We start from the raw sequence: 25727 nt of genomic DNA on the forward strand, positions 1-25727 counted from the left end.
GAAGAACAACAAACCACTCTTTCAGGAACGCGAGGACAAGCACAAGCTGCCATGGAGTTGGCTAGGATACAAAACTAAAGTATATCAGCTATTTTATGATTGCCACTCCAAGACTGCTGTTGCACTGCAGCTCAAAGCAGCTTACTGCATTTTCAGTGAAGGATAACCAATCCACACTTACCTGGCACTAAAAGTACACACAGGATCAGTTACTGCGAAGAAGCATTCATAGGTGTGAACATGCTCCTCCCATCAAAGAGCAGAAACTGATCCTACAGGCAAAATCAGGTTCATGTAAAGCAATAGCAACCACAAAATTGCCTCAGCGTCAGCATGGTGCATATTCCCTAATGAACACACAGCATCTGTAGCCTAAATTGCCTTGCACCAACTTGAGTGTGTGCTCAGAACACGAGCACCTAAGTATTTAATTTGGGACACATCTGAAGCCACACACTCTGCTTTTTCAGAAAAATAACACAAGCAGCATGACTTGAAAAATAAGGACATGGCAGTGCTGGTAGTAGAACCCAGATCTTCCCAAACTGTCTTTCACCTAGAGACTTTGCTTGCCCTTATCTGTTTTGCAGATCAATAGTAAAAACCTTCCAGCTTCTGAAAAGGTTGAAAATTGTTTTAATCTTTATACAAGGAGGTAGAAGAAATAGGAGTTTGGGGTTGACCACAGCTTTCTGTGATGGTAGTCTGTTTGTTTTTCATGCTTTTATTGTGGGTTTTCTTATTCCAAAGATTATTTAAATTTAAAATTTAACTCTTTCTGCACCCTGTGATCAGGACAATTACTTTTTTTAAACAGTCTCCTGCTTTTATTAATAGGTAAGACATATTCACAACTCCTTATTTTCTTAGTATAAATATATATATATGTTATTGTAAAAAAATACTCACGGTACCCAAGCTGAGAAATAACAAAGCTATACTCTTCAACATTATGGATGCTCGCCAGATCCCCATCCTCTTTCCTGCAAGATGTTAAGGCATCTTTCCATATTTTGGGGTCCCTGTGAATTATGTAACAGTGACCAGCATATGACACCCATTGATCAGGACATCTAATAGGCACATTAGTCTCTGAAAAGAAAAAAATTACCACAAAGAGTTTCAGAACTCTATTCTTAATTAAAGACTAAAAATCACATAAAGAAAGACTTAACAGACAAATTAATTAAATATTTTCTTCATGAAGAACAGCAGAGTTGAAAAATATGTACAGGGATACAGATCTGCATGCATGACTAGAAGTTGAAATTTCCAGATTTTTCTTAGAGAACACCACAGTTGCAAATAGGTGCTTGCATATTGTGAAAAGATAGATTTAAAAATTACCGTATAACACAGGTTTGACTTTTATATGCATACATACATGCATACATAATAAAAGGTAAGGTCTGCAGAACTGTGCTTTATCATTTTTCTACACTCATATCAGCATTCCTCTTCCTCCTCCATGCTGCATAGCTATATGTTAAGAACCTGGGCTTACAAAACATTTATGAGGCTAATTTTTCCCCAGATCTTAGGCATTTTATGGATCAGTCCCATTTGCTAGACTAGCAAAGAAAAAATAACTGATTCTACAGGATTACAAGAGAACTCAAATAAGAATATTGCTTTTAGGAATTAAAAAAAAACCCTTCATTGAGAAAATTATGCTGTCGAAGTAAATGATTTATGCTTAAAACTTGCTTTTTAAAATTCAACAGAACAGTACCAGAGTACTGCCAACAACCACATCGCTGTTCAGCAAACAATTCAGCCTTGGAAGAAATGCCATTCAAACATATAATAAACAGAGTATTGCTGTTGTAGAAACAAATTCTAATTCTTGCACCACTTTATTTATAATCAGCAGATGGGTTTAGCAAACATCAATATATAGAGTAGAACAAGGACAGCAGGTTTGCAGAAATTCTGTTGGCAAGAAAACTTGTGTATGTCAGGGAAGTAGATGCAATGTGTTTGTGCATGAGTGTACGACTGTGGGGTATATTCCATGGAAATATTTAAATTGGCATCCAAAGCCATGACCAGTCAGGTCCAGGCTGCAAGCGCATATGCTGTTTCAACTGGAATATGCTGATGATCAGTAGGCACTTAGTGTCACAACACAGATTTCTAGCACAGCTATAAACATAGTCTGCTGTTTGCAGACCTGCCTCAAAAAAAAGTGCTAGCATGTTCTCACCAAGTTTCAGTAAAACTCAACTTTCTCACCCAGGACAAAGGGCTCAGTACTTAGTCAGAGGCCTGACAATCCTGCCACAGGAGAGGAAGAACTGGAATAGAGAGTGAGGGAACTCTGGAAAAACAAACTGAATGTATGTGGTCGTCCTGGGAGAAACAAGACAGGACAGAAATGGCAAATGCTGTTCTAGAGGTTACTCTGATGCTTCAGACAGCTGCCTAATTTGCCCTATATCAGGTCTCGGCTCTAAGCATATGCATTTTACAGTGCTTTGCTATAACAGTCAGAGTGGTTGGAGGCCATCTTGGGCATAGCAATCACAAAATGATAGTTTTCAACTCCTGGAGAAGGAGAGGGGTCAGCAGAACTGTCACCTTGGACTCCAGGAGGGCAGACTTTGGCCTCTTTAGGAGATTGGTTGACAGAGTCACTGTCAGGGACAGACAGTCCTGAAGAGCAAAGGAGTCCAGGAAGGCTGGACATTCTTCAAGAAGGAAATCTTAAAGCCGCAGGAGCAGGCCATCCCCATGTGTCAAAAGACGAGCCAGCAGAGAAGACAACCAGACTGGCTGAACAGAGAGCTTTGGCTGGAAGTCAGGAAAAAAAAAAAGAGAGTTTGTGGCCTTTGGAAGAAGGGGCAGGAAACTCAGGAGGACTACAAGAATGTAGTAAGGTTATGCAGGGAGAAAATTAGAAGGGCCAAACCCCAACTAGAACTTAATCTCACTGCTGCCATAAAAGACAATTTAAATGTTTCTATAAATACATTATCATGAAAAGGAGAGCTAAGGAGCATCTCCATCCTTTCTTGGAGGTAAGGTGAAATATAGTGAAAAAGGATGAGGAAAAGGCTGAATGAAGCCCTCGTAATCCACAGGGAAATGTTAGTGACCTGCTACATCACTTAGACACACACAAGTCTGTGGAGCTGGATGGGATCCATCCAAGGGTACTGAGGGAGCTGGCGGAAGTGCCCACCAAACCACTTTCCATCATTTACCAGCAGTCCTGGCTAACCAGGGAGGTCCCAGTTGATGAAGTTAGCAAATGTGATGGCCATCTACAAGAAGGGCTGGAATAAGGATCCAGGAAACTACAGTACTCAGCATCAAGGTCTGACCTCAGTGCTGGGGAATGTTATGGAGCAGATCACATTGAGCATCATCAGACAGCATGTACAGGACAACCAGGTGATCAGGCCCAGTCAGCACAGCAGTCTCCCACAGCATTCTCCTGGAGAAACTGGCTGCTGATGGTTTGGATGGCCGAACTCTTCACTGGGTAAAATACTGGCTGGATGGCCATGCCCAAATTGTTACAGTGAATGGAGTTAAATTCAATTGGCAGCCGGTCACAAGTGGTGTTGTCCAGGGCTCAGTATTGGTGACAGTTCTGTTTAACATTTTTATTAATGATCTGCATGAGGGGATTGAGTGCACCCTCACTAAGCTTGCAAACAACACCAAATTGGGCAAGAGTGTTGATCTGCTTGAAGGGAGGAAGGGTCTACAAAGGGATCTGAATTGATGGGGCAAGGCCAATTGTACAAGGGTGAACAAGGCTAAGTGCTGGGTCTTGCACTTGGGTCACAACAACCCCATGGAATGCTATAGGCTTGGGGAAGAGTGGCTGGAAAGTTGCCTGGTAGAAAAGTACCTGGGGATGTTGGTAAACAGCTAGCAATGTGCCCAGTGGCCAAAAGGGCCAATAGCATCCTGGCTTGTATCAGAAATAGTGTGGCCAGCAGGAGTAGAGAGAGAAGTGATCGTCCCCCTGTACTCAGCACTGACGAGGCCGCACCTCGAATACACTGTGTAGAATAGACATCAGCAGTTCCGACATGGCTACCAACACAGTCATAAAGGTACTTATGGCCAATGAGTCTGTCTGAGTCTTTTTTTCAGACCAAAGGAGACTGTGAGACTATTACTGTAAACACTAAAGCAGCTACGGCAGAGTGGGAGGCTCTTTTGCTTGTAAATCCAGTGAACACCAGGGAATTTGTTGCAGGCCACAAAATAAGAAAAGCAGTTGACAGTCTAGTTTCTTTGGTGCATTGAATGACATAGCTGGGGATTTTTCAGTAAGAAAGAGTCTTAATTTCTTCATTTCTACTACTCAGCAAAAATTAACTCTGTGCTTCCCTATTCTCCTTTTAAAGAAAATACATGACAACACAAAGCCATACAATCTATTTTTCATCCTAATGGAAACAAGTACTACTCCGTGAACTTCATTTGACTTAAGCAAAAGAAGCAATGCAAATTAAAACAAATAAGCTATGACAAAGGAAATCACATTAACGTGCAAAAAATCTTATCCCAAATGCCAAGCTGATTACTGTGGAATAGATCAAGATGCAGAAATGAAGTTTCTAAGTGCAAAACAGTTCTCCTCAAATAGAGAGCAAATACTTTTGCAAACTATAAGCTGGCTTCCTCAAGTCTGAAGATCTCACAATGATTGACTCATGGTGGAACGGGTCTAAAAGGGTTGAAAGCACTAGGTGAAGTTTGTCTCGTGATTCAGGCATTCAAATTTCTCTCTCTCACACCCATTCTCTGTGGTCTGATAAGGAAGAGCTTGTACAGCAGCCACAACAGTGACACTAAGAGCATTTATTTCCTCTTATCAAATGTTTTATGAGACTTAACACTTTAAGATCACTGCACCTTGGTGGATTGGGATTAAATCTATTTTGGCAATCACCTGGTGGAGGCAGACAGATAGTCAGCCTTTCCTCAGAAAATTAAGTTTAAAAATAAGCAAGTTTTGCAGGTGAAATTATCATTAATCCACTTTGTTGTGTTTAGGGCAAATGCTTTGAAGCGCTAAGATTCTGCATCACTTAATTCATACAATGATGTGGCCCCCTGCTGGAAAAAGCACTTCTGCTACAAAACAAAAAAAAAAAAAAAACCTTGTACAGCTGTTGGCTTCATAAAAATCTTAAATCTGCAACATAAATAAATATTCTGTAAACATTTTTCTCTACTTTGTTTTGGGTACAAGCATGATTACATTCTGTTGTAAAGTGTTCTTCCATCCCCCAGTCCTCACATGCTGCCTTGTTAGATTCAATTGTAACTTCTAGGGTTGAAATTTCAAAGGATCGACCCTGTGTTTAATGTTAAGTGCACAACTAAGTGCATGTATGAATTTGTGAGTTATTTATTTCTTGACTCAGGAGCCCTAGTCAGGAAAATATCATCTGCCATAAGTTTTCCTTTATATCATTAAAAGCTGAGGGCACTTAACACCTTGCATGATCACATGTTTATTCCTTTTATGACTTCCTCCCGTGGGACATTTTGGAAAATATTTTATGAAGTGAAAGTCTGCCAAACTCTGGTTAATCTGTCACCATGTTTACTCAGCAATTACTGTATAATTGAAAACTTTTGTCTCATTTCTGTTCTTCCTCTAAATTACTGGTAAACTGAGGCAGGGGGAGAATCAAAAGCCTAATGCATAACAAAGAAATGACCATTAGACCCCTTAAACTGAAATTAAATCTAAACAAGATATTGGCCAGTACTGAATTGATAGTACATTTACAGGCATCAGTGTTTAAGAACTAATGTATAAAACCTGAAAAGCTGAGCAGTAGCCAGATGAACAATCTAAGACAACCTATATAAATTAAACTATCTGGTTATCAGCTGTATACAAATACTAATTTAGGAAAGAAGTAAAATACGCACTAAAGTCCTTCTCAACTAAGGCTTTATTTTAATACTGAAGTATTAATTTAATTAAGTATTAAATATTTATTTAAATATTCAATTTATGAGACACTAGCTCATTTTTGTGTTTTTTTTTCTCTTAGCAAAATTAGGCAGAAGTCTCTGTCCTAAGTGGTTTTGACTGGACTGGTTATATATTGGCAAAACCAGTAAAATATTTGAAAACATGTTTTTTAAGCCAGATGTCAAACACTGAGTTTCCAAAACACCTGGTTTGTCAATAATGCATATTAATAAATGGACTGGAAATCCAGTAATGGTTTAGCTTTCTGCTTCTAAAACCTACACAAACCAATGTCAGTGGATTTAGGAGATACTTGTATGTCCTGGAAAGAGAAAGAAACTTGGAAAGAACAGAAAGGAGTGATGAAACAAAGGAATAAATTACAAGGTTTTATAGTACACAGAGAGATAATATGGAAACAGGTCTAAATAAAGCTACAAAAACTTATCCCTGTTTTGTCTTTCCTATGCACATTACACAAGTGCCAGAATTACATTTCTTCTGAAAAAGTGTCTGTATATATAATTTAAATAATTCCATAAATAAGTTAAATAGTTTATATATGTACAAATAAATCATTTTATATCTCTATACATAAACATATATATATTTATAAAATATACAGATAAATAAAAAATATTTCACTCTCTCAAAAGAATTTTAAAGAATTCCTCCAGTCCACTACCAACTTGCACTGGCAAACTTAACTCTATTGCGTAAGTAGTGAAAATGACAGCAAGAAGAAATAGATTAGTTTCACTGAGTATATAGGGCTTTAAATAATTATGTATTTTTTAAAACATTATATTATTTTTATTTTTACTTTAGGAAAAAAAAATCTGACAGTTCTACTTGTTTTGGAAAAGAGAACTCCACTATTTCTGCAATTTAGAACTCAAAGCTACTGAAGAACGATTACTACAGAGGAAGTAGGGAGGCCAGAAGAAAAAGGAAGTACACACTGTGCACTTTTACAGGGAATCTTGGTCAAGCCACAGTCTGCAGAGACCTTTGCTTGGTTTTACCGTGTGCAATAGCAGATACCTATTAGAATTACAGATAAAAAACACTGGTCATTAATAATTTGTTGAGGGTTTATTACCAAACCCACCTGCAGGAATAATGAAGGATTCTAAAGTAGTGTTTCCTCGTTTACAAATATACCCCAGTTTCTGATTGCATTCCCGATTCTCCCACTTGGCACCTTTGCCGGGATTTAATGCTGCACAGATTTTCCCAGGTTCTGGAGAAGGATGTCCTTAAAAAAAAAAAAAACAAGCAAACAAAACAAAACCTCAACATCCAAGTATAAGCTGTTATGTTATGTTATGTTACTGTCTGAAGTACTCTCACATTCTAATTTGTTCCATGCTCTAATTATAAGATACATTAACGTATAGACAATTGTGATTCTCTGAAGTCCTTTAGACTGAACAGGCAGTTCATTCCCGTAAGAGATATTTTTTCACAGCAACCACAAGCTGAGATATTTATCCAGTTTACAATTTAACAGCCTCTTCACAGATTCAAAGTCTTGATGGAAGGTATTACAGTGCACCTATTTTGTTTGGGTTTTTTCACTTTCTAAATGCAGAATTTCCAAACTCCAGAGCACAAGCTTTAGGTGAAAAAAATGTTCAGTAAGCTAGTCAAATTCCGTACTTAGTCTAACAGTAAAGACAGAAAAATAATAAGTAATTATTTTGCTAACATGAACTTCTTGTCCACTTATCTAAAGAATATGACAATAGCATGATATTTGGATATTTTCAGTTGAAGATTAGCATTAGCACTAGAAGGAACATCTAGAAGAAAAGTAGAACCTGTAGAACAGAACAAATTTCTGCAATAAATCAGATGAACTTTTCAAGATCTGGTCTAATGTGATCAAACTTAACGTGGATTTTCTTTCATTTCTGAACACATGCCACTATACTACATAACAAGCAAGTGTCAGTAGTGCTCAGCAATAAACAGAGCAAATCAGTATTTTTTTAGCATGCAGGATTGTTCACTGAAAATTTTCTTAAATCATCATGATTTCTTTACTTTAGACTACAGTTAGTCTTATATTTGCAGTCATGTTATATCTTCTTCCCATGGGAGAAAAAGATACGCTTACTTCAAAAATACAAATTTAAATTGTTTTAATGTAGAAAAAAGTTCAGTTGGCAGTTAGCTCTCCCAAATGTCTAAGCAGCATAATTTTAGTTTAAATGTTCATAACTTAGTTCCCCTGTTTTTCTGTTATTTATTTAGGGCTAGTGAGACTGAAGAAAATGAAGCTTCCACAAATTATTTTAAAATATATTAGTGGAAGAACAGCCAACTCTTCAACATCCAGGGTAATGGAGATGAAACAGAGGTAGGCTGACCAAAGTTAAGTCATGAAGGAGACAGTACAAATATGAAATAGGTTATATAGACCTAAGAGTACTACCTTTGAATGAAATTAAGAAACATAAGGAGTTAAAGATAAATGGAGAACATTTTGATTACACCAAGCCCCACCTAATTCTTCAGAGGACAAATGAGAGCTCTCTGCTGTTTTAACAACCATGAAGAGCTCCCCTTGCCACTTCGGCTCCACCTCACAAGCAGTTTTCCCCCACTCTTCATTACATGCAGATTCTCATCAGTGCACTTGGATGACAGACCTATAAATACCTTCACGGTAACTTGCAGTTCAGCCCATCTGTTTGCCTTGTGTGTGAACTCCATTGGAGAACTATTTATAAAGTAGTTCAATTCACTCTTCAAAGCTTAACTACTCAAGAAGTTTGTCCACATAAAATGTGGTTTTGGCCTTATCTACACAAGGAATCCACTGGATGATACGATGAAATGTGCATTTACAGTTACTGCAGATTAAATACATGTGACATCCTCAATGAAGACAGAGTATTACACTGCATAATTTCAGACATCTACTTTAAATCAAAGGCTTCCTGAATAGCCTGTGCAAGGAAGCAAGAGTCCTGCAAAAAGACACCTTTTTTCAATAACGGCACCAGGGCTCAAGATTGCAAGTACAGGTGTGAAGTAACTGGGTTTGCTTTAAAGTAGACTAGCCTAACACGTTCAGTCTAATATGTGTTACTGTCATGAACAGGTTAATCCCTAATGAAAATGAAAATCCAGCCTTTAAGCAAATAGCCAAAACAAATTGTAGAGGAAAGGAATTTTATTAAAAAAAAAGCCCAAACATACACCAACCAGTGTAATCTCACAAAAAGACACCTATAGCATGAGATTTATTCTGTATTCATATAGAAAAGAAGTAAATTAAGAAGATATACAAATGAAGTGTAAATAGATAACTTTTAAAACTTTCCTCTGGATTTTGAGGCTGCCGTTTCCATTGTGAATAATACATTAAGGCCAACATGTATCCCTAGCATAAGGGCCATTATTCACAGTGTTTATAGACACAGTCAGAATCTTTCAACATCAAAACAAGCTCAATAATTGCAAGAGAATACAGTACTGGAAAATAAATATGTTACAGAATGACCAAGTTTTTGCCTTTTAAACTGAATAGCAACATATTTATCCTTACCTGGAACCCAATTTAAGTATCGAAAAGGAGCACCACCAACCCATTGCCATCCGCTGTTGAAATTCAAACTGTTAAGACCAAACCAGAGAGCAGAACTCAGCCTGCCAGTCAAACCTAGGTAACAGAGACAAAGAGAGATACTAAAAGTGCACAGCTACTGCAAACACTTTGTCAAAACTTGAGAGCTGAATTCTAGCTAAACCGTCTGCTTCTCCTTTTTCCCAGCACACGTTTTGACAATTTTTAACGTTTTAGTTAAGGTGGCTACGCTAAACCTGGAAAGCATGTCATCTTACATGGGTTGCTTCAGTTTTAGAGTTTTCTCATTTTTAGATATGGATAATTTGATTACAATTAAAAAAAAAAAACCAAAAAGACACTTCTACATGCTTTTTGTAAAATGATGATCAGAAATATGAAACAAATATTTTTTTCCAGATTTATAAGATATGACATTGATAAAGTTGCACAGAACGTCACAAAACCAAAAATCAGTTTTCTAAAATGAAACATGTTTCCTATTGTGTATTTTCTCTTCCAATAAACTTAACAAATAGGACCTTCAAACTTACAAAAGACTGAAAAAAAAACTGTTTGCATTTTATCAAATGACATTAAAATATAAACATTCCAAATATCACCTTTTTAACAGCACATCTTTTACATTTTTCAAACTTATCCGATTTCACTTCTTTAGCCAATGATAAGCCAAGCTTCTAAAACCAGTTCCAAATTAAACCTCCAGTTCTTAAAAGCATCTAGAAATATCGTACTTGTATGGTTCTGCTAAATTCTCTAGTATTATTTATAGTCATTATTAATCAACTGTCTATCTCTGTCCTTCATATAAGACTTGGAAGCCCAGTTGGATGACTGCTGAATTTTTGAATTAAATGTATTTCTGCATAGCTCAGAGAAAATCACTATGCAATATATATTATTTATTTCTGCTTGTACCGATGGCATCATGCCAGTACGTAATTTTGCTCTATATATTTTAGTTGCCTTTCACAACTAAATTATGGGTAGCACTTGAAGTATGGCAAGGTTAAAAGCAGGGGTAGTTAAGCACTGGAAAGGACTGGAATGTCATACCAGAGCCTGATTTGGCACCAACAAATCAATGTGATCCAGTCCTTCTTCTATACAAACAAGTTGTTATTAAGACAATCAAGAACTGAGCATGACAGGAAATCCTGGTTCTGCCAGGAGAACTGTACAATGAAAAAATGATTTCACATACATTTGGCAGCGATATCTATTAGTTTGCAATTAAAACACACCTACTAATAACTCAGTTCTATATGTCAGTGCCAGACTGCTCCCTGGAGCATTAATTTCAACAAAAGTTTAATCATGCTCAGTAAAAAAGAGACCCATGTTTTGACCAAATCCTTACACTGAAAACAGAAGTTCAGACTGAACAGACTGTTCATAGCATTAAAAATCCATTTATCATTCCTCTAAATTGGAGAAATATGGATTAGATCGATGGACTATTAGATGGATAAGAAATTGGCTGGATGGCTGCATCCAAAGAGTTACAGTCAATGGCTCAATGTCCAAATGCAAACCAGTAACAAGTGGTGTTCCTCTAGGGTCTGTATTGGGACCCATACTATTAAATGTTTTTGTCAATGATATAGACACTGGAATCGAGTGCACCCTCAGCAAGTTTGCAGAAGACACCAACCTGTGTGGTGCAATCGGCACGCTGGGGGGAAGGGATGCCATCCAGAGTGGTCCTTGATAGGTTTGAGGAATGGGCCTATATGAACCTCATGAAGTCCAACAAGACCAAGTGCAAGCTCCTGCACCTGAGTCCAGCCAGTCCCCAATATCAATACGGACTGGGGGATGAACGGATTGGGAGCAGCCCTCTGTAGAAGGACTTGAGGATACTGGTGGATGAAAAATGGGGTATGAGCAATAAGCAATGTGTCCTTGCAGCCCAGAAAGCCAATCGTATCCTGGGCTGCATAAAAAGAAGCATGGACAACAGGTCAAAGGAGATGATTCTTCCCCTCCAGTGCAATCTCATGGGACCCCACCTAGAGTACTGCGTCCAGTTCTCAGGTCTCCAGTACAAGGAAGACATGGACCTGTAAGAGCAGGCCCAGATGAGGGCCATGCTGGAACAACCCTTGTGTGAAAAATGGCTGGGAGTGTTAGGGTTGTTCAGTCTGGAGAAGAGAAGGCTCTGGGGACAGCTTATCACAGTCTTTCAATGTATAAAAGGGGCTTACAAGGACAAGGGGCTATGGTTTTAAAATGAAAGGGGGTAGATTTAGATCAAATATAATGAAGAACTTTTTTACGATGAAGGTGGTGAAACACTGGAACAGGTTGCCCAGAGAAGTTGTGGATCCCCATCATTAGAAGCGTTCAAGGTCAGCTTAGATGGGGCTTTGAGCAACCTGATTTAGTGCAAGATGGCTCTGTCCATAGCAGGGGGAGTGGACTGGATGATCTTTAAATGTCTCTTGCAAACCAAAGCTCTGCGTCTCTGATTCTATGAACTTACATAGTACAATATATGGCATAGAAAAGTTTATCTTCCAACTGATGTAACATATTGAAAATATTTTCTAATCTATTTAATAGATTAATTAGTGGATTACTTCACGTATGTACACAGCCTAAGAAGGTAATAAAAAGGAGATTGTCTCATTGTAGAATATAAATATATTCAAGCACAAATTCCGAACTTATTTTTGTCAGAGAAGTTTGAAAATTACTTAAAAAAAAACACTGAAGGAGAGTGAAAATAAAACAAGCTATCTCTAAGTCCTTTTGTTTATTAGTTCTTTTTCTTCCTTTTCATATTTTAGCACATTCTGATGATATGACAACTTTAAAGAGACAGGCCAAAAACACTAACTAGTACACAAAACAAGTAGAGCACAAAGAGGATGCAATCTTGGTATCTGCACCTTTGGTTTACAAACTGTTTTGCATCTTCCTGCATTCAAATGTTCATTTTTTATTGTTTGCATTACTTAATTGCTGTATTTTTTATGTTACTGTAAGTGTCTGGCAATATTAAATTGGGATTAAAACATCATTATTTGTACGAGTTTTCCAGCTGAATCATTCAAGATAGCAATTTAAATCTACTAATTACCAGAATTGAACAGATATCCATTTTCAAGATGGAACATGCTATATAAGTATCACTGCTACTTTTAAAAAACCTAATGGATATTATTACCTTACCTGTTAGGTATGTTTGTTCATGCAACTCTGTGATGCTTAATAACTCTGCTTTCTGTTGTTGACAGCTTTTTCTTGCCTGGTGCCATTTCAGAGCTGCCTCAGAGTTTATCTGGTACTGGACATTTGTTAAAGGATCGGTATTCCACAATGAATCAACACTGTTAACTGCAGGGAGAAAAAGAAATGCTGTAACTGATCATGAAGAGGGAGCCAGAAAAAATACAGAATAAATCACTTAGCAAAAATACACAAACCTAACCACTTCAATAAAGAAGTGGTTTGAAAGGAGTCCTGAGGCTCTCTAATGTGTTAGTAAATCCACAGCAGAGCTAAACCATGACAGTCGTGTTGGACAGTACACAGGTAATGAAACAATGTCACTATTTTCTGTGGTATAACAAAACTGCTGCTTAAGATAGAAGATGAGTGGCTAAAGTCATGCTAAAAGAGTTTATTTCTCACTGTGGAGAAAAAGATTAAGAGATTCCAGACTCACGCTAGCTAAACTGTACATCAAGCTGACAACTTTTCTGCGACAATAAACCCCAATTTTTTTTACAAATTTTCAGTTCTATGTAAAGTGGCTATGGATTTTCTTACTGTAGACATAATCAAACCCAAGCACCAAACACAAAATTTACATTATCAGCATCCATCTCACCCTTTCCTGCAATTCCTGATTTGCCTTATGCATGTGTCTGACATGCTGGCTTTAAACTGTGTCATAGTTTAGCCCCACTCAGGACCAAGCTATGCAGCTTTTTTCACTCACTCTCTACCCTCCAAGAGAACGGGGGAGAGACAATATAACAAAAAAAAGCTCAAGGTTTGAAATAAGGACAGGGAGAGATCATTAAAGTTACCGTTATAAGCACAACATACTCAACTTGGGGAAAACTATTTCAATTTATTCTTGACAAAACCAAAGCAGGATAATGAGAGAGAACAAAAAAAACTTCCCCTCACCTCTTCCCAGGCTTAACTTCATTTCAAATTATCTCTACCTCCTTCCCTCCATGAGCGGCACAAGGGAATGGGGGTTGTGGTCAATTCATCACATGTTATTTTCTGCCACTCCTTCCTCCTTGGGGGAAGAAATCCTCACATTCCTCCCCTGGTCCATCATGGGGTCCCTCCCACAGCCTACAGTCCTTCACAAACTGCTCCTGCGTGGGGTCCTTTTCCATGGGATGCAGTCCCTCAGAAACAGGCTGCCCCAGTGTGGGCCTTCCACGGGCCACAGCCTCTTTTGGGCATCTGCCTACCCCAGTGTGGGGTCCTCCACGGGCTGCAGGTAGATCTCTGCTCCTCCGTGGACCTCCATGAGCTGCAGGGGGACAACCTGCTTCACCATGGGCTGCACCATGGGCTGCAGGGGAATCTCTGCCGGGAGCAACATTATTCCTCCCTGTCCTTCTTCACTGACCCTGGCATCTGCAGCCGTTCTTCTCACAAGGAATTCTTCACAATCAGGCTCAGGCAAACATCAGGCTCTCATATTCTCTCCACATCTCCTCTCTTCACCTCTTGGCCAGGCCAGCCAGGTCAAGTTGGGCCCAGAAAGCCACCTGGCGTGAGGCCAGAGGGTGAGGGCCACAAGGCCCACAAGTCTTGTGCCTCCCCCTCTTTGCCCCTGCTTCTACTTCTTCACTTCTTTCTCTCTTTTTTTTTTTTATTTTTCCCCTTCTTAAATATATTATCATAGAGGCGTTATCACTGAACATTCTGTCACCAATTGGCTTGGCCCTGGCCAGCAACCGGTCCACCCTAGGCCCGTCCAACTCCACCAGACAACGGGGAAACTCCTAGTAGCTTCTCAGAGAAGCTGCCATTGTAGCCCCGCCACTACACAAAACCAGAATAAACTGGAAGAGGGTAGGTTTAGATTAAACAAAAGCAAGAAATTGTTTACTGTGAGGGTGGTGAGGCACTGGAACAGGCCGCCCAGAGAAGCTGTGGATGTCCCATCCCTGGAAGTGTTCAAGGCCAGGTTGGATGGGGCTTTGAGAGACCTGGTCTAGTGGAAGGTGTCCCTGCTCGTGGCAGGGGTGTTGGACTAGATGATCTTTGAGATCCTTTCCAACCCAAACCATTCTATGATTCTATGACATAACACCACACTTTCTTCCCTGCCACATGGCTTGACTGTGATTACCTTGAATACCTGAACTCGGCACTTTTAGGCCATGCCAAACCAGTGAAAAAGTCATCCACCAGGGCCCAATGTTAGAAGTGGCCCCAGAAGATACCACACTCCTTACACTGCTGCAGCCTCTCCTGGATCATCTCAGTTGAATCCTCAGAGCAAGCAACAGAAAAGTGTGATCTTGCTCTGTGAAAAACTGAACCTACAAGAGGCCTCAACCTTGAGCTAAATAAAGAGATTAAAGTTGCATGACAAAAGCAGAATATAGCAGAGGTCACTATATGTCTGCTGACAATGGGAAAATGACTGAAATTCCTGCAGCCTGTATCAGAGTTTCTCAATTTGCAAGCTGTGAAAAATTTGAGAGAAAGAGATCTTTTCTGAATTCAGAGAGCTCATAAAACTTAAGTGTGCAAATAAGAGGAAAACAGTACAATAAACAAAACTCAAGACAAAGAACGAAACATGTTAAATGTCAGCAGGTCAGTAAGCACTTCCACTCTTTCCTGTATTAAATCTAATAGTCTTTATGATAATATGAAATTATTCTTTAGAAGTTATCCTTATTAAAAAAATGAAATATACCCTACTGTAATAAAGACATTTGACTAAAAATGGGAACATTCATCCCATTATCATTATACACAAACCAGCTTCTGTCCAAAATAGCGTATAACTATCAGAAGACAAAATTTCTTCACCAAACTATGTTCTACAAGATCATAAATTCCTGCCCACAAGCACAAGCCTGCGATAAAACATAGATTGCAAAAACAGTAAAATCTATAATTCTGTAGAGAAAATTGGCTCTGATTTGATAGAAATGGGTTTATAAATCTTGTACAAGTATTAGAGAGCAAGAGGTAAACAAGTCACAGGCATTCATTCAACCTTCCTCCTCCAGTCTCATAATGTATAGCTGACTTGCATTATGGTACTCTCTTGTAGAACTTGGTCTTTCATAAAAATAAAGTTCATTTCTGAACTTTGGAAAATATTTGAGTTCTATGAGGTCAAATGCCTTCACAGAGCAGGATTTTGGAAAATCTATATGCTATTGTTTAAAGCTTAGTATTCCCAGAGAAACCAGAAGATTAATCACTTTTCTGGAATGATATACTCTAGCATCTAAACTAAATTAATGTTAAACCACATCTGTCCTTAGTACATAACTGGAAAAATAATTTAAAAGCTGAACTTTATCCCTGCATAGATGAATTCAGCATGCATTTTTTGTATACACTGAAATTAGTGAGAACTAGCGATTTCCACTATGATTACTATCCAAATCTCAGAAATACAGTATAGTAAGTCTGTCTTTGAAAGTTCTCAGTCTTTAAAGCAAAGCAAAGCAGACCAAAAATGCATTGAATTTCAGGTATAGCCCTTGACAGACAAGTTAAAACTTAGAGGAAGGGCATAAAGTCCTGACCAATGTACATATTTATGACATTTATAATTTTTAAAATGTCAACATGATTATCATATCAAAATACAGTATTTCTCCTGATGTAGAAAATTGAAGAATTTAGAGATATTTTAATTTCAAAATTGCAAGCTGAAATCTGACCTTTGACCAGCAGTAACAATTTATTGTTACTGTTCCTGTTTGTTTAGCTATCCATCCAAAGCAAGTTGGTGTCTAAATTCAATATCCTTGGATATTGAATATTTGGCATGAATAGAATTATGACAAACAAAAACTGAATATAAATATTGTTAAACAGTCTACAAAATAACTGCCATCACTTCCTCTTTGAGTATATAGTAGAGAAGGAATCTCATATTAAAGACATTACAGTTTATATAATATACTATATATAGATATAATGCTGTCAATAGTAAAAAAGTTTGAATTATACTAAACTTCCTGCTTATCTTCACTTAGATATCTTTTCCTAAAGTGTTCCTCTCTTTCTTTTTCCTAGACAAATCTGTGAGGTCCAAAGTCAGGTTATGAGTTCCAGATAAATCAGAACAACACAATTTACCCCATATAACTTCATTGACCAATTCACCAGGCATTTTGAACCAGACATAAAACCACAAAGAAAAATCCTCCAAAACATCTTGAAACATCAACATGGAGAAAAAAAAGTTTGTAATAAAAAATAAATTCATTAATTTTGAGTGAATACAAGGATGTAGCTTTGTCCAATAATTAACATACCAGGCTAAGACTGTTTAAATATTTCTTCACTCCCTGCACTTTTTGTTTCCTTCCTCGTCAGCTGCAAGTTTTGTGCATCACTTATAAGGCTTTCTAAATTCTTCACAGAAATTCTAGCTCTTTCATCTATCAAGAAAGGGGCCTCCATGGACTTTTGCCCACTGGAATACAGCTATAGGCACACCTCATGACTCACTCTCTTGATAGTCTTACACTGTGCAACCTATTTTCTTCCCCAACACCTACTTTTACATTGCAGTACAACATACAGTTCAAAAAGACATGGTGCAATCTGTAAAGAAACAGTATCTCCTAGGCTACTAAAAACTGTTTGATGTAGCAACTCGGTTTCTTCCTGTTGGATTTAAGTTTCTCCTGTCACCGTATCAGCATCTCTTTTAAAAGCACCAAGTAAAGGGTAACACTCACAATTATGTTACCTCCACTTGTCAAATTTCTACATCTCTATTGAGTAAGACAACTGTTACAAGTATAGTCTTATGCCCTCTTCATTTTGGAGAACATTTGAGCTGGTTTTGCTCACAATGAAAAAAAGTGGCTGTATGTCCATCCAGGCCCCAGTATTAACAGCTGTAATAGTTTGCATCCCATATTTTCATATCAGTACCTTTGCTCACCCAGATAGTTTAAGAAACAACAAACACTTTAATCTTATTAAATAAATTTTGACATATAAAGACTTAAACATTCTATGTTTAAAGGTGCTGCTGAAGTTTATTAACTTATCACTCTTAACTTATCACATAGGGCTGACTAAAACTTCTGTTACCACAGCCTGTCTCTCATTAAAATACATGACCCAAACTTGAATATTTTATAGCCAGAATCAGGAAGGAAACATGCAGGCAATCAGCACAAAGCAGCTTTTTCCAAAAACAATCACAGCCATCTGAATGGATTTCCTTTAATTATGCCAAAGAATTAAACAAGATTTTAATGATGCCTCCTATTTGCTATACTCAAAAAATGCTAGACAGGTAGCATTCTTAAATTGATCTTGCATGTGCTGTATTAATGAGATTGATATACCCAACATGATTTTAATGCCTTGAAAATAACACTGGCATAGAAAAAAAAATAAAACAAAACCAAAAACAACTATGCAATTTTTATTTGTCTGAGATAATGAAAGCAACATTCAGGAAATCAGGCAAGGACACTGATACTTCATCATTAAACTAGTTAAGATAAACCCAAACTGTTTCCTTAACATCAAAGGAAAGACATATTTTTCTCCTGAGCACTGACTGTGGTCAGCTGGAGTGTTACAGCAAACCATCATAATAAAGAAGACGGAGGGAGAAGTGCTACCTCTCTCAGCATGACAAAAGAAGCAATAGCTTGCAGACAAAATGCTTAATCCATGTTTTACAGAAGTTCAGAGAAACTTTGTTCAAATTGAAATACATACAGGCATATTTACTCCAATTTACTCAAACTAACATCAACATTTCTAAATAAAGTTCTGTATATTCATAATAGTACAGTTGAAACTCTAACCATACTCAAACCAGCAAATTTAGAATATAAATACTCCTAATTTATTTTAAATAAAATGTAGCACACAGATTTGGGAAATTACTGGGATTTAGTAAAAAGTTCATGTAAGCTCCTTCATCTTTAAAAGGCAATTCATTCTACAAAGTAGTCTTAATTTTCAATTAAGCTATATTCTAGTTCCAATTCTGCTGCACAAATTTCTACACTACCTTTTGCATATACTAATGTAACATCTTTACATCAAATTAACTTTCTATTTCAGTAAATGGTGTAATTACAGATTCCAGCATATGATTAACACACTTTCACCTGGATGTAGTTTGTGTGGTTTTTTTTTTTATGCAGAGCCCCATATTTGCATATTTAAGTAGTTCCTAAAATGATAGCAGGCTGAATGGAGGCAGGAAAATGCACCACTTCAAACTGTATTTTGTACAGTAAAGCACATGATAAGTACACCAGTATTTCCAGGCAGCTGAATAACAGCACAGCAGAATCATGAACGTACAAAACTTACATTTCAATGGGCAAAATCCATATATCTTGTCAACATCAAAGTCTGAAGTGGTTCCGCACCAGAACCAGCCATCTGATCTGCCAGCATCTGTGCAGTCAGCATACCATTTACCACCAAACTTAAAAGGGAATACACAAGGTGCTCCATTGGCATTTCCTCTCACTGTGTAGGTATCTAAGGAGACACAACAATTTAAAAACGTATAAGCAGTGATAAGCATGGTATACATATTAGTTCAGCTTTATGATTGTATTATAGCATATTACATATTACAGCATATTACAGCATATTACAGCAAGCAGAGCTTGCTAGTTTAGTATACAAACCATGTTAGAAATGAGACTTTGATAATTTTACTCTCTAGGTCTAAGCTGATACCCATGTCCACAATGAGACAAATTTTTACTGCTTAAGGAGATCACTGACCAGAACTGACTGAGCCAAGACAAGTACATTCCCATGTTAAATTTTACATGCATAAAATCCACACAATTAAGCAATTTTATTTTTAAGCACAAACAATTGCTGATTCTTCTGTCAAGAACTCACTCAATTACTGACCATTTTAGAAAGGGGAGAGCACATACATATAAACTCGAAAGATGCACACCACAGAGTGCCTCCAATATACTATGCCGAAATAAAAATTCCATTGGCATCTAAAGATAATTTTTCTTTCATCAGAAACTTGACTCGATGAAACTTATCAAACTAACTAAAGCAATTTTCCGTCTGTGCCCGTATAATGTATTGATGGGAGGACATACACAAGAGGAAAACTACTTGACAGGGACTGCTAGAGAGGCAACATACCAAGGTCACTGTCTCACAGAGCTGATGGAAAACAAAGTAGGAAGGACTGGCAGGCCATCACTCCATCTCTCCCCCTCTCCTTTCTCATAATTTGCTTTGTTAGGGTTCTTTTATTCTGGCTTTAGACCAAGGTCTAGTACTGTCATCAGCCAATGTGTAAACCACTGAAAACGCATCCATACCTCCCTCTGTATCCATTTCTGTTTATCAAAGAACACTAAATGGGAAGCCAAACATATAATAAATATATGTCCATATGTATGCATGTATGTATGTATGCATCATGCATAACTTTGTCAAATTTAACTATTTAAAATATCTTATTTCTTTGTCTAATGCTTCAGTGCTGACTCTGAGACTCACTTCAAACACCTAGGAAGGCACCTTCAGTATACTGGAGCTGAAGATATCGAAAGTTAACTAAATCCTTACAGCATAATTAACATTTGCTACCCAAGAAGAGAAAAAAAAAAACATAATCAACAGACTACACACTTACACTACATCTTTCTGTACACATGTAAATAGTAAAAGCTATCATTACTGTTGTGTAATAGTTATACACATTCTAAATAATCATAGACTTATTTTCCCATCTCCAAATGAACCACTATCATGCATGATTAATTATCTATCAGAACTTTGACAAAAAAGCAAAATGAACCTCTCAAAAACAATAAAACACCATTCAAGTATTACTGATTTCACCAGAAGTCACACTCACTGATCGTTAATAAGATGCAGGAAATCTCCTACACTTCTAAATATTTTAATTAGATACACACAGAAATGAGTTTGAAATACAGAAATTAATTTACAGAACTTTACCTTCATAGCCTCGAGAACACAGATCGTCTGTGGTTCCGTAGACTTTCCACCTACTCCATAAACCAGATCCCTTGTACAGCATAATATTCCTTTCCTGTCTGTTTCCATAGTTGAAAAACAAATCTTCCCCTTGGATTGCAAAGAGAGTCTCATTTCTGCATTCCCATCGCTGAAGTTCACTAGCCTTGTCACAAGGATACAGAGTGATCGGAACCCAGTCTTTCTTCGAAGGCACTCCCAAGCACAATTTGAATGCTACGCTCATAAGCTGGTGATCTGAGACCCACCTGAATTTTTGTGACTCATTTTCTTGAACACAAGGAGCAGTAGTCACTGAATTAGAACTTTGAGCCAGTACACAGCGCTTGTGATCTTCATTATATATTAAGAAGATGCTAGTATCTGTAAGACAAAAAACACTGGAATCATTTGGTTGAAAGTAATCTTACCTACTATCTAAATGAAATATGAAACTGGACACTACTCTTGGGGTTAAAATCTCATCATCTGTTCAGCAAAAGAAAGTGTAGCACTCCTGTGGACTACACCTGTTAAAGTGACTGTAAATGCAACCAGTTCAGATGTGAGGACATTTCAACTATTTTGCATCAGTGAAAGCTTCTACACTCAAAAGTGCAAGGCAGTAGAGATGCAGATCTAGGGTCTCCTGTAGCTTTCAGGGATAGGTTAAATTGAAGAGAAAAAGCACACTCATGGTATTATTCCAAGTTGCACTCATGGGAGTTACTGAAACAAGGGAGCACGCACACCGTACACTGCAGATCCTGACACTGAGCACTCCAGCAGCACTGGCTCCTTGATCCTGGCTCCCAGGTGTGAGGAGATGACAACAGCCACTAAGTTCTTCGGGCTCAATTTCCCCGCAGTGGGGAGTTCTGTTCCCATAAGCTCTGCTAAAATCCTTAAAGTCTTAACTGAGGGGAAGGATATCTTTTTAAGCTTTATACACAAGCTACTTCTAACGCTAGAACAGCGCATTCATTTTTCACTCTACTGCAGTAATCACTGATTTCTTTCTCCTTTCTAACATTTCTCCATTATGAATGAAATACTGACAACAGTGGGATTTGCCATCATCAGGTATGACTCTTAATGACTTACAAAAATCTACAATGCTCTTCACAGCTCCCAAAGTTACTTCTCCCTCTTAGGAAACAGTGCTTCACAGCATGCATTTTCATGTATCCAAAGTTTATTTCAAAATTGTGTGTGTTTTCTAGTGTGCAACACTAGAAAAGTTTTTAACATCTCTTACACTTGAGTATATCAGGGACCACAAAATTTCTGAGCTGGTCTTGCCCAAAGACTCAGAATTTCTCCTCTCTGATACCCTTGAGACACACTTTAGCATGATAACTTAACAGTTCTCTCTGATATTGGATCACAAAATGTAACAGGATGCACCAGGTCTTAAAACTATGTTTTAAGGGAACTACAAGCTAGGAAAAATGAAATACTAACTTATGTGACTCTGGAGATCGAAGCTAATTAAAACATTATTTATTTTAATGTATGATTACCAAATTAAACAAATTCTATAATGGAGAAATATTTAAGGGGAAAACAGGTTAACCACAGAAAATTTTCCTTTCTCTGCTGAGGCTCCAATATGGAAATGATCATACTTTTCTGCAGAAGAACAACCTGGGAACAAATAACCTCTCAGAGAAATTGCTGACATAGACTGATCTCACCCATGGTTCAGCTTCCTTCTCCTGTCCTTTGGCTTCTAACTCACTGGGAAGTAGTGTAAAACTGATGAGCAGTGGAGACAGAAATGGCTGCCTTTCGCCAATCTGTTTTGCTCACAGACAATACCAGGAAATGTATAATTATCACTGCTGGTGATAACTTTTTTAATTCTGCTGTTCTACTAGCATTTAGCACAATGTAATTGTAAACTGATATATGCAGTGCTAGCAACTCTCCTTTTCCTGAAATCTTATTTAAAGTTTCCGGGTAAAAAAGATGTCAGACATTTTTGCATGTGTGCAAAACACTGCCTGATCTTTCAAACAGCTAAAATTGTATTTGTGGCCTAAAATAACATTCCTTATTTTATGCAGTTTATGGTGATAAAGAGAGGATGCTATGCACGTGACAAAGGTACCCCAAAGTCAAAACTCTGGATTGCTGCACCCAAGCCCAAAAGGGTGTGAAGTTTTGTCTTCAGAAATAAGATTAGAAACCTGAACAAAGAGATCTTGCCAGTGGAAAAAAAAAAAAAAAAAAGAAATCTTTCACCTTCTACTATTCTGAATTCACCTTTACAAAGTGTTAGCAGTGTGTAAATGCAATACAGCTGCTTACACAAGGGCCTCAGCGCACGCAGCGCTCTGACAGGGAGTACACAGGTAAGCAGCTAAAGGGCCAACACAGGCAAGCAGGCATTGAAAAGAAGTTGGCACCAAAATAGGAGGACAGAACAGGAGGCAGCAGGATGCCGGAGCAACTGTGGCTGAGACTGTAGCTGCAGGATTTCCTTCCTCTCAGAGTCGCTCCTGTCTCATCCATGACCATACAGCAGACTTATAGCATGGTCCTGTATTGCTCTAGTTTACAGCTTTATTTCTGCATTTGTTCTGTGTGCTTTGCCACCAAAGGGGAGTCCCATACAACATTATCTGTGTGAGTTATAGTGTGATCGTCGCTATATATGACAGTCTAAAAGAATACAAACCAAACCAGATATTTGTACAACACTTTCTGTGCCCTGCCAACTCTTCTCTGTAAACACTTGACACCAGTCCCGCCAACATGATGAGCTGTATCTGTAAAATGGGCTGAGCAGAATTACTCATATAACCAGTGTTTCACTGTTCTGCAGCAACATTTGGTATAGAGCTCCCATAAGAGTGCCATTCTTCACTACAGATGAACTATAAGTGGTACACTTAAAGGTACACTACAGCATGACCATGAGTACCATAGTCTTGGTACTTTGAACTACACCAATTTCTAACATAGCAGTCCATATTTTGAAACCTACTGGAAGAAGATTCTTTAAAATGCATACGAACACGCCAGGCATAGGAACCAACTTACCTCACCGTTATAACCCATTCAGTGAGGTCTGGCATCTTTTCCCTCAAAAGTCCCAAGTAGATTCTAATAGAATCTTTCTCACAGGCTTTGATTTTTCCTCACCCACCACCCTGTGACTATTTGCCTATCTCTGGCCTCAGCTTATATCCTAAGAATTGCTCCAAGAACTGCCAAATGTCACTGGTCAAGTATCTTTTCCACAGTACAGATTTCCAGTATGCCAAGGTAGCTTCACACTCTGCAGCATTTGCAAACTGTCAGAGATTATGGAAGTGTAAATCAAGAAGTAACTCATGAAGCCAGTGAAGTGTTAAATACCAGAAGAGCACACCAAAAGCTGGAAGCAAGAGAGAGGGGAGCAATGAGGCAACAAGCAGGTAGGATGATTGTCTTCTCCATGCAGACTCTCGCTTACCAGATGGCCTACAATGATTGCTGCTAATTACACAAAGGAAGGTCACAAGGCAGCATTATGAAGTTTTGCTTCAGCAGACCTCAAACTGGAGAGCAGAGAATGCTGAGAGGCTTTCAGGAAGGGCAGATGCAAAACTTTCAATGAAAAACAGCTGTGCACTGGAAATCACAGTAATTTTCAGAGCAAGCAGGTGCAAGCTCCAGGTCTCACCAAGAAACCCAGCTTTCACCTGTTTCCACAGCCCTAATCGGTGTCGATATCTCAGTTACCTTAACATCCCCCCACAAAAGCCATCTGCAAAAGCAGGTCCCCAGGCCCATTGAAGACCAGAGGAAAAGCAGGAAAACACCAGGCCCTCCCACAGACTTCGGAGGCAGCTGAAGGAAAGCTGGATGATGGCATTAAATCGATCAGGGGCAGCAGGGGAAACTGAGGCACTGCTGGTGACAGCCCTGTTTGGTGCCCAAAAAGCCATGGGCACCCAAAAGGCCGCCTCGTCGGGCAGCTTTGCCCACTGGGCACCTCAGGGTGCAGGTGAGGAGGGGGAAGCGGTTGGGGCCGCACTGAGGCTCCCTTCAGGCAGCACCGAGGGGGTTAAAATGGCTGCGAGCTTCTTCACCTGTGCGACGCTACTCCTCCAGCCTCAAGTGAGGCTGGGCTCGATGCCCGCCGCGAACCCCGCTTTTTTCCCGGCCCGTCTCGTCCCGCACGGCCCCGGCGGGCACTTACCCAGCAGCGGATACACCGCGGGGAGAAGGATGAGGAGCAGGAGCAGGGAGGGAGCCATCGCCGCTGCGAGGAGAGGGCTTCCTGCCGGGCAGGTCCTCCGCGCTTGGGAAGGGCTGGTGGATCGGGGGAAAGCTCTGGGCTCGAAATGATAAGGAAATATCCTGTCACATGGGGCGTTTGAAATAACAGGAATTCGCTGTTCAAACTTTGCTTTCCTAAGCTGATTCCTCCCCCCTCTCACCCCCCCGCCCCGTCAGAGGGAAGAGCCTCCTTCCAGGCACATGCAGGTGATAAAGTAGTGCTAGCTTAGCTGAGAAGTGGCGATAGCTGAGAGGAGGGCTGGGTTGTTTTGTTGTTGTCTTTGTGGCGGTGGTGGGGTTTTGCGGTTTTTGTGTGTGTGTGTGTGTTTTGTTTTTTTTTCTTTAATCACCTGTCAGTGTTGCATGTCAGCGGTTTGTTTTCCAAGAAAATTAGCCAAGCCCACGCTGAGGGAGCAGGACATCCCCTTGTTTCCTTTCTGAGGTGAACCCAAAACTCAAACAAAACCCCCGCTCCAGGTTTCTCCCAAGAGCGAAGACTGCAGAAGTAGCAGAGACCTACTTTTGGGAAACTGGGATTTTTGGGTTGCCTCTCCCATCACTCCACCCCCGTGTGTGAGAAAGTTGCTCTTCTGACTGTGGTGACTGTATCTGCTATTAACAGGATTCAAATCTTGCTTAGGAATCCAAGTGTGAGAAAAACAAAACCTTGCTTGCTAGCTGGGTTTTCACAAGCTGAAGCACCTATATGGA

At 38.9% G+C, this 25727-nt stretch overlaps 1 protein-coding gene across 2 annotated transcripts in view; it reads right to left on the minus strand.

The window, feature by feature from the left end:
- The window catches only part of LOC104481003 (mannose receptor C-type 1), a 58848-nt gene extending 33769 nt beyond the window's left edge, over positions 1-25079 (minus strand). Inside the window, exons 1-7 of one of the 2 annotated variants that reach the window (XM_086742203.1) lie at positions 24937-25079; positions 21014-21128; positions 19086-19259; positions 12732-12896; positions 9516-9629; positions 7068-7214; positions 910-1092 (exon numbers count right to left, since the gene is read on the minus strand). In XM_086742203.1, coding sequence (XP_086598329.1) covers positions 910-1092; positions 7068-7214; positions 9516-9629; positions 12732-12896; positions 19086-19259; positions 21014-21032 — 802 coding nt within the window. In that variant the 5' untranslated portion in view covers positions 21033-21128; positions 24937-25079. Of the gene's footprint in view, positions 1-909; positions 1093-7067; positions 7215-9515; positions 9630-12731; positions 12897-19085; positions 19260-20726; positions 21129-24936 lie in introns of both variants that reach the window. The other variant, XM_010122083.2, reaches the window with a different exon arrangement.
- Between the last annotated feature and the right edge of the window lie 648 nt (positions 25080-25727).

Source organism: Chlamydotis macqueenii, chromosome 2 (genome assembly GCF_036417535.1).
Source record: "Chlamydotis macqueenii isolate bChlMac1 chromosome 2, bChlMac1.mat, whole genome shotgun sequence".
NCBI lineage: Eukaryota > Metazoa > Chordata > Aves > Otidiformes > Otididae > Chlamydotis > Chlamydotis macqueenii.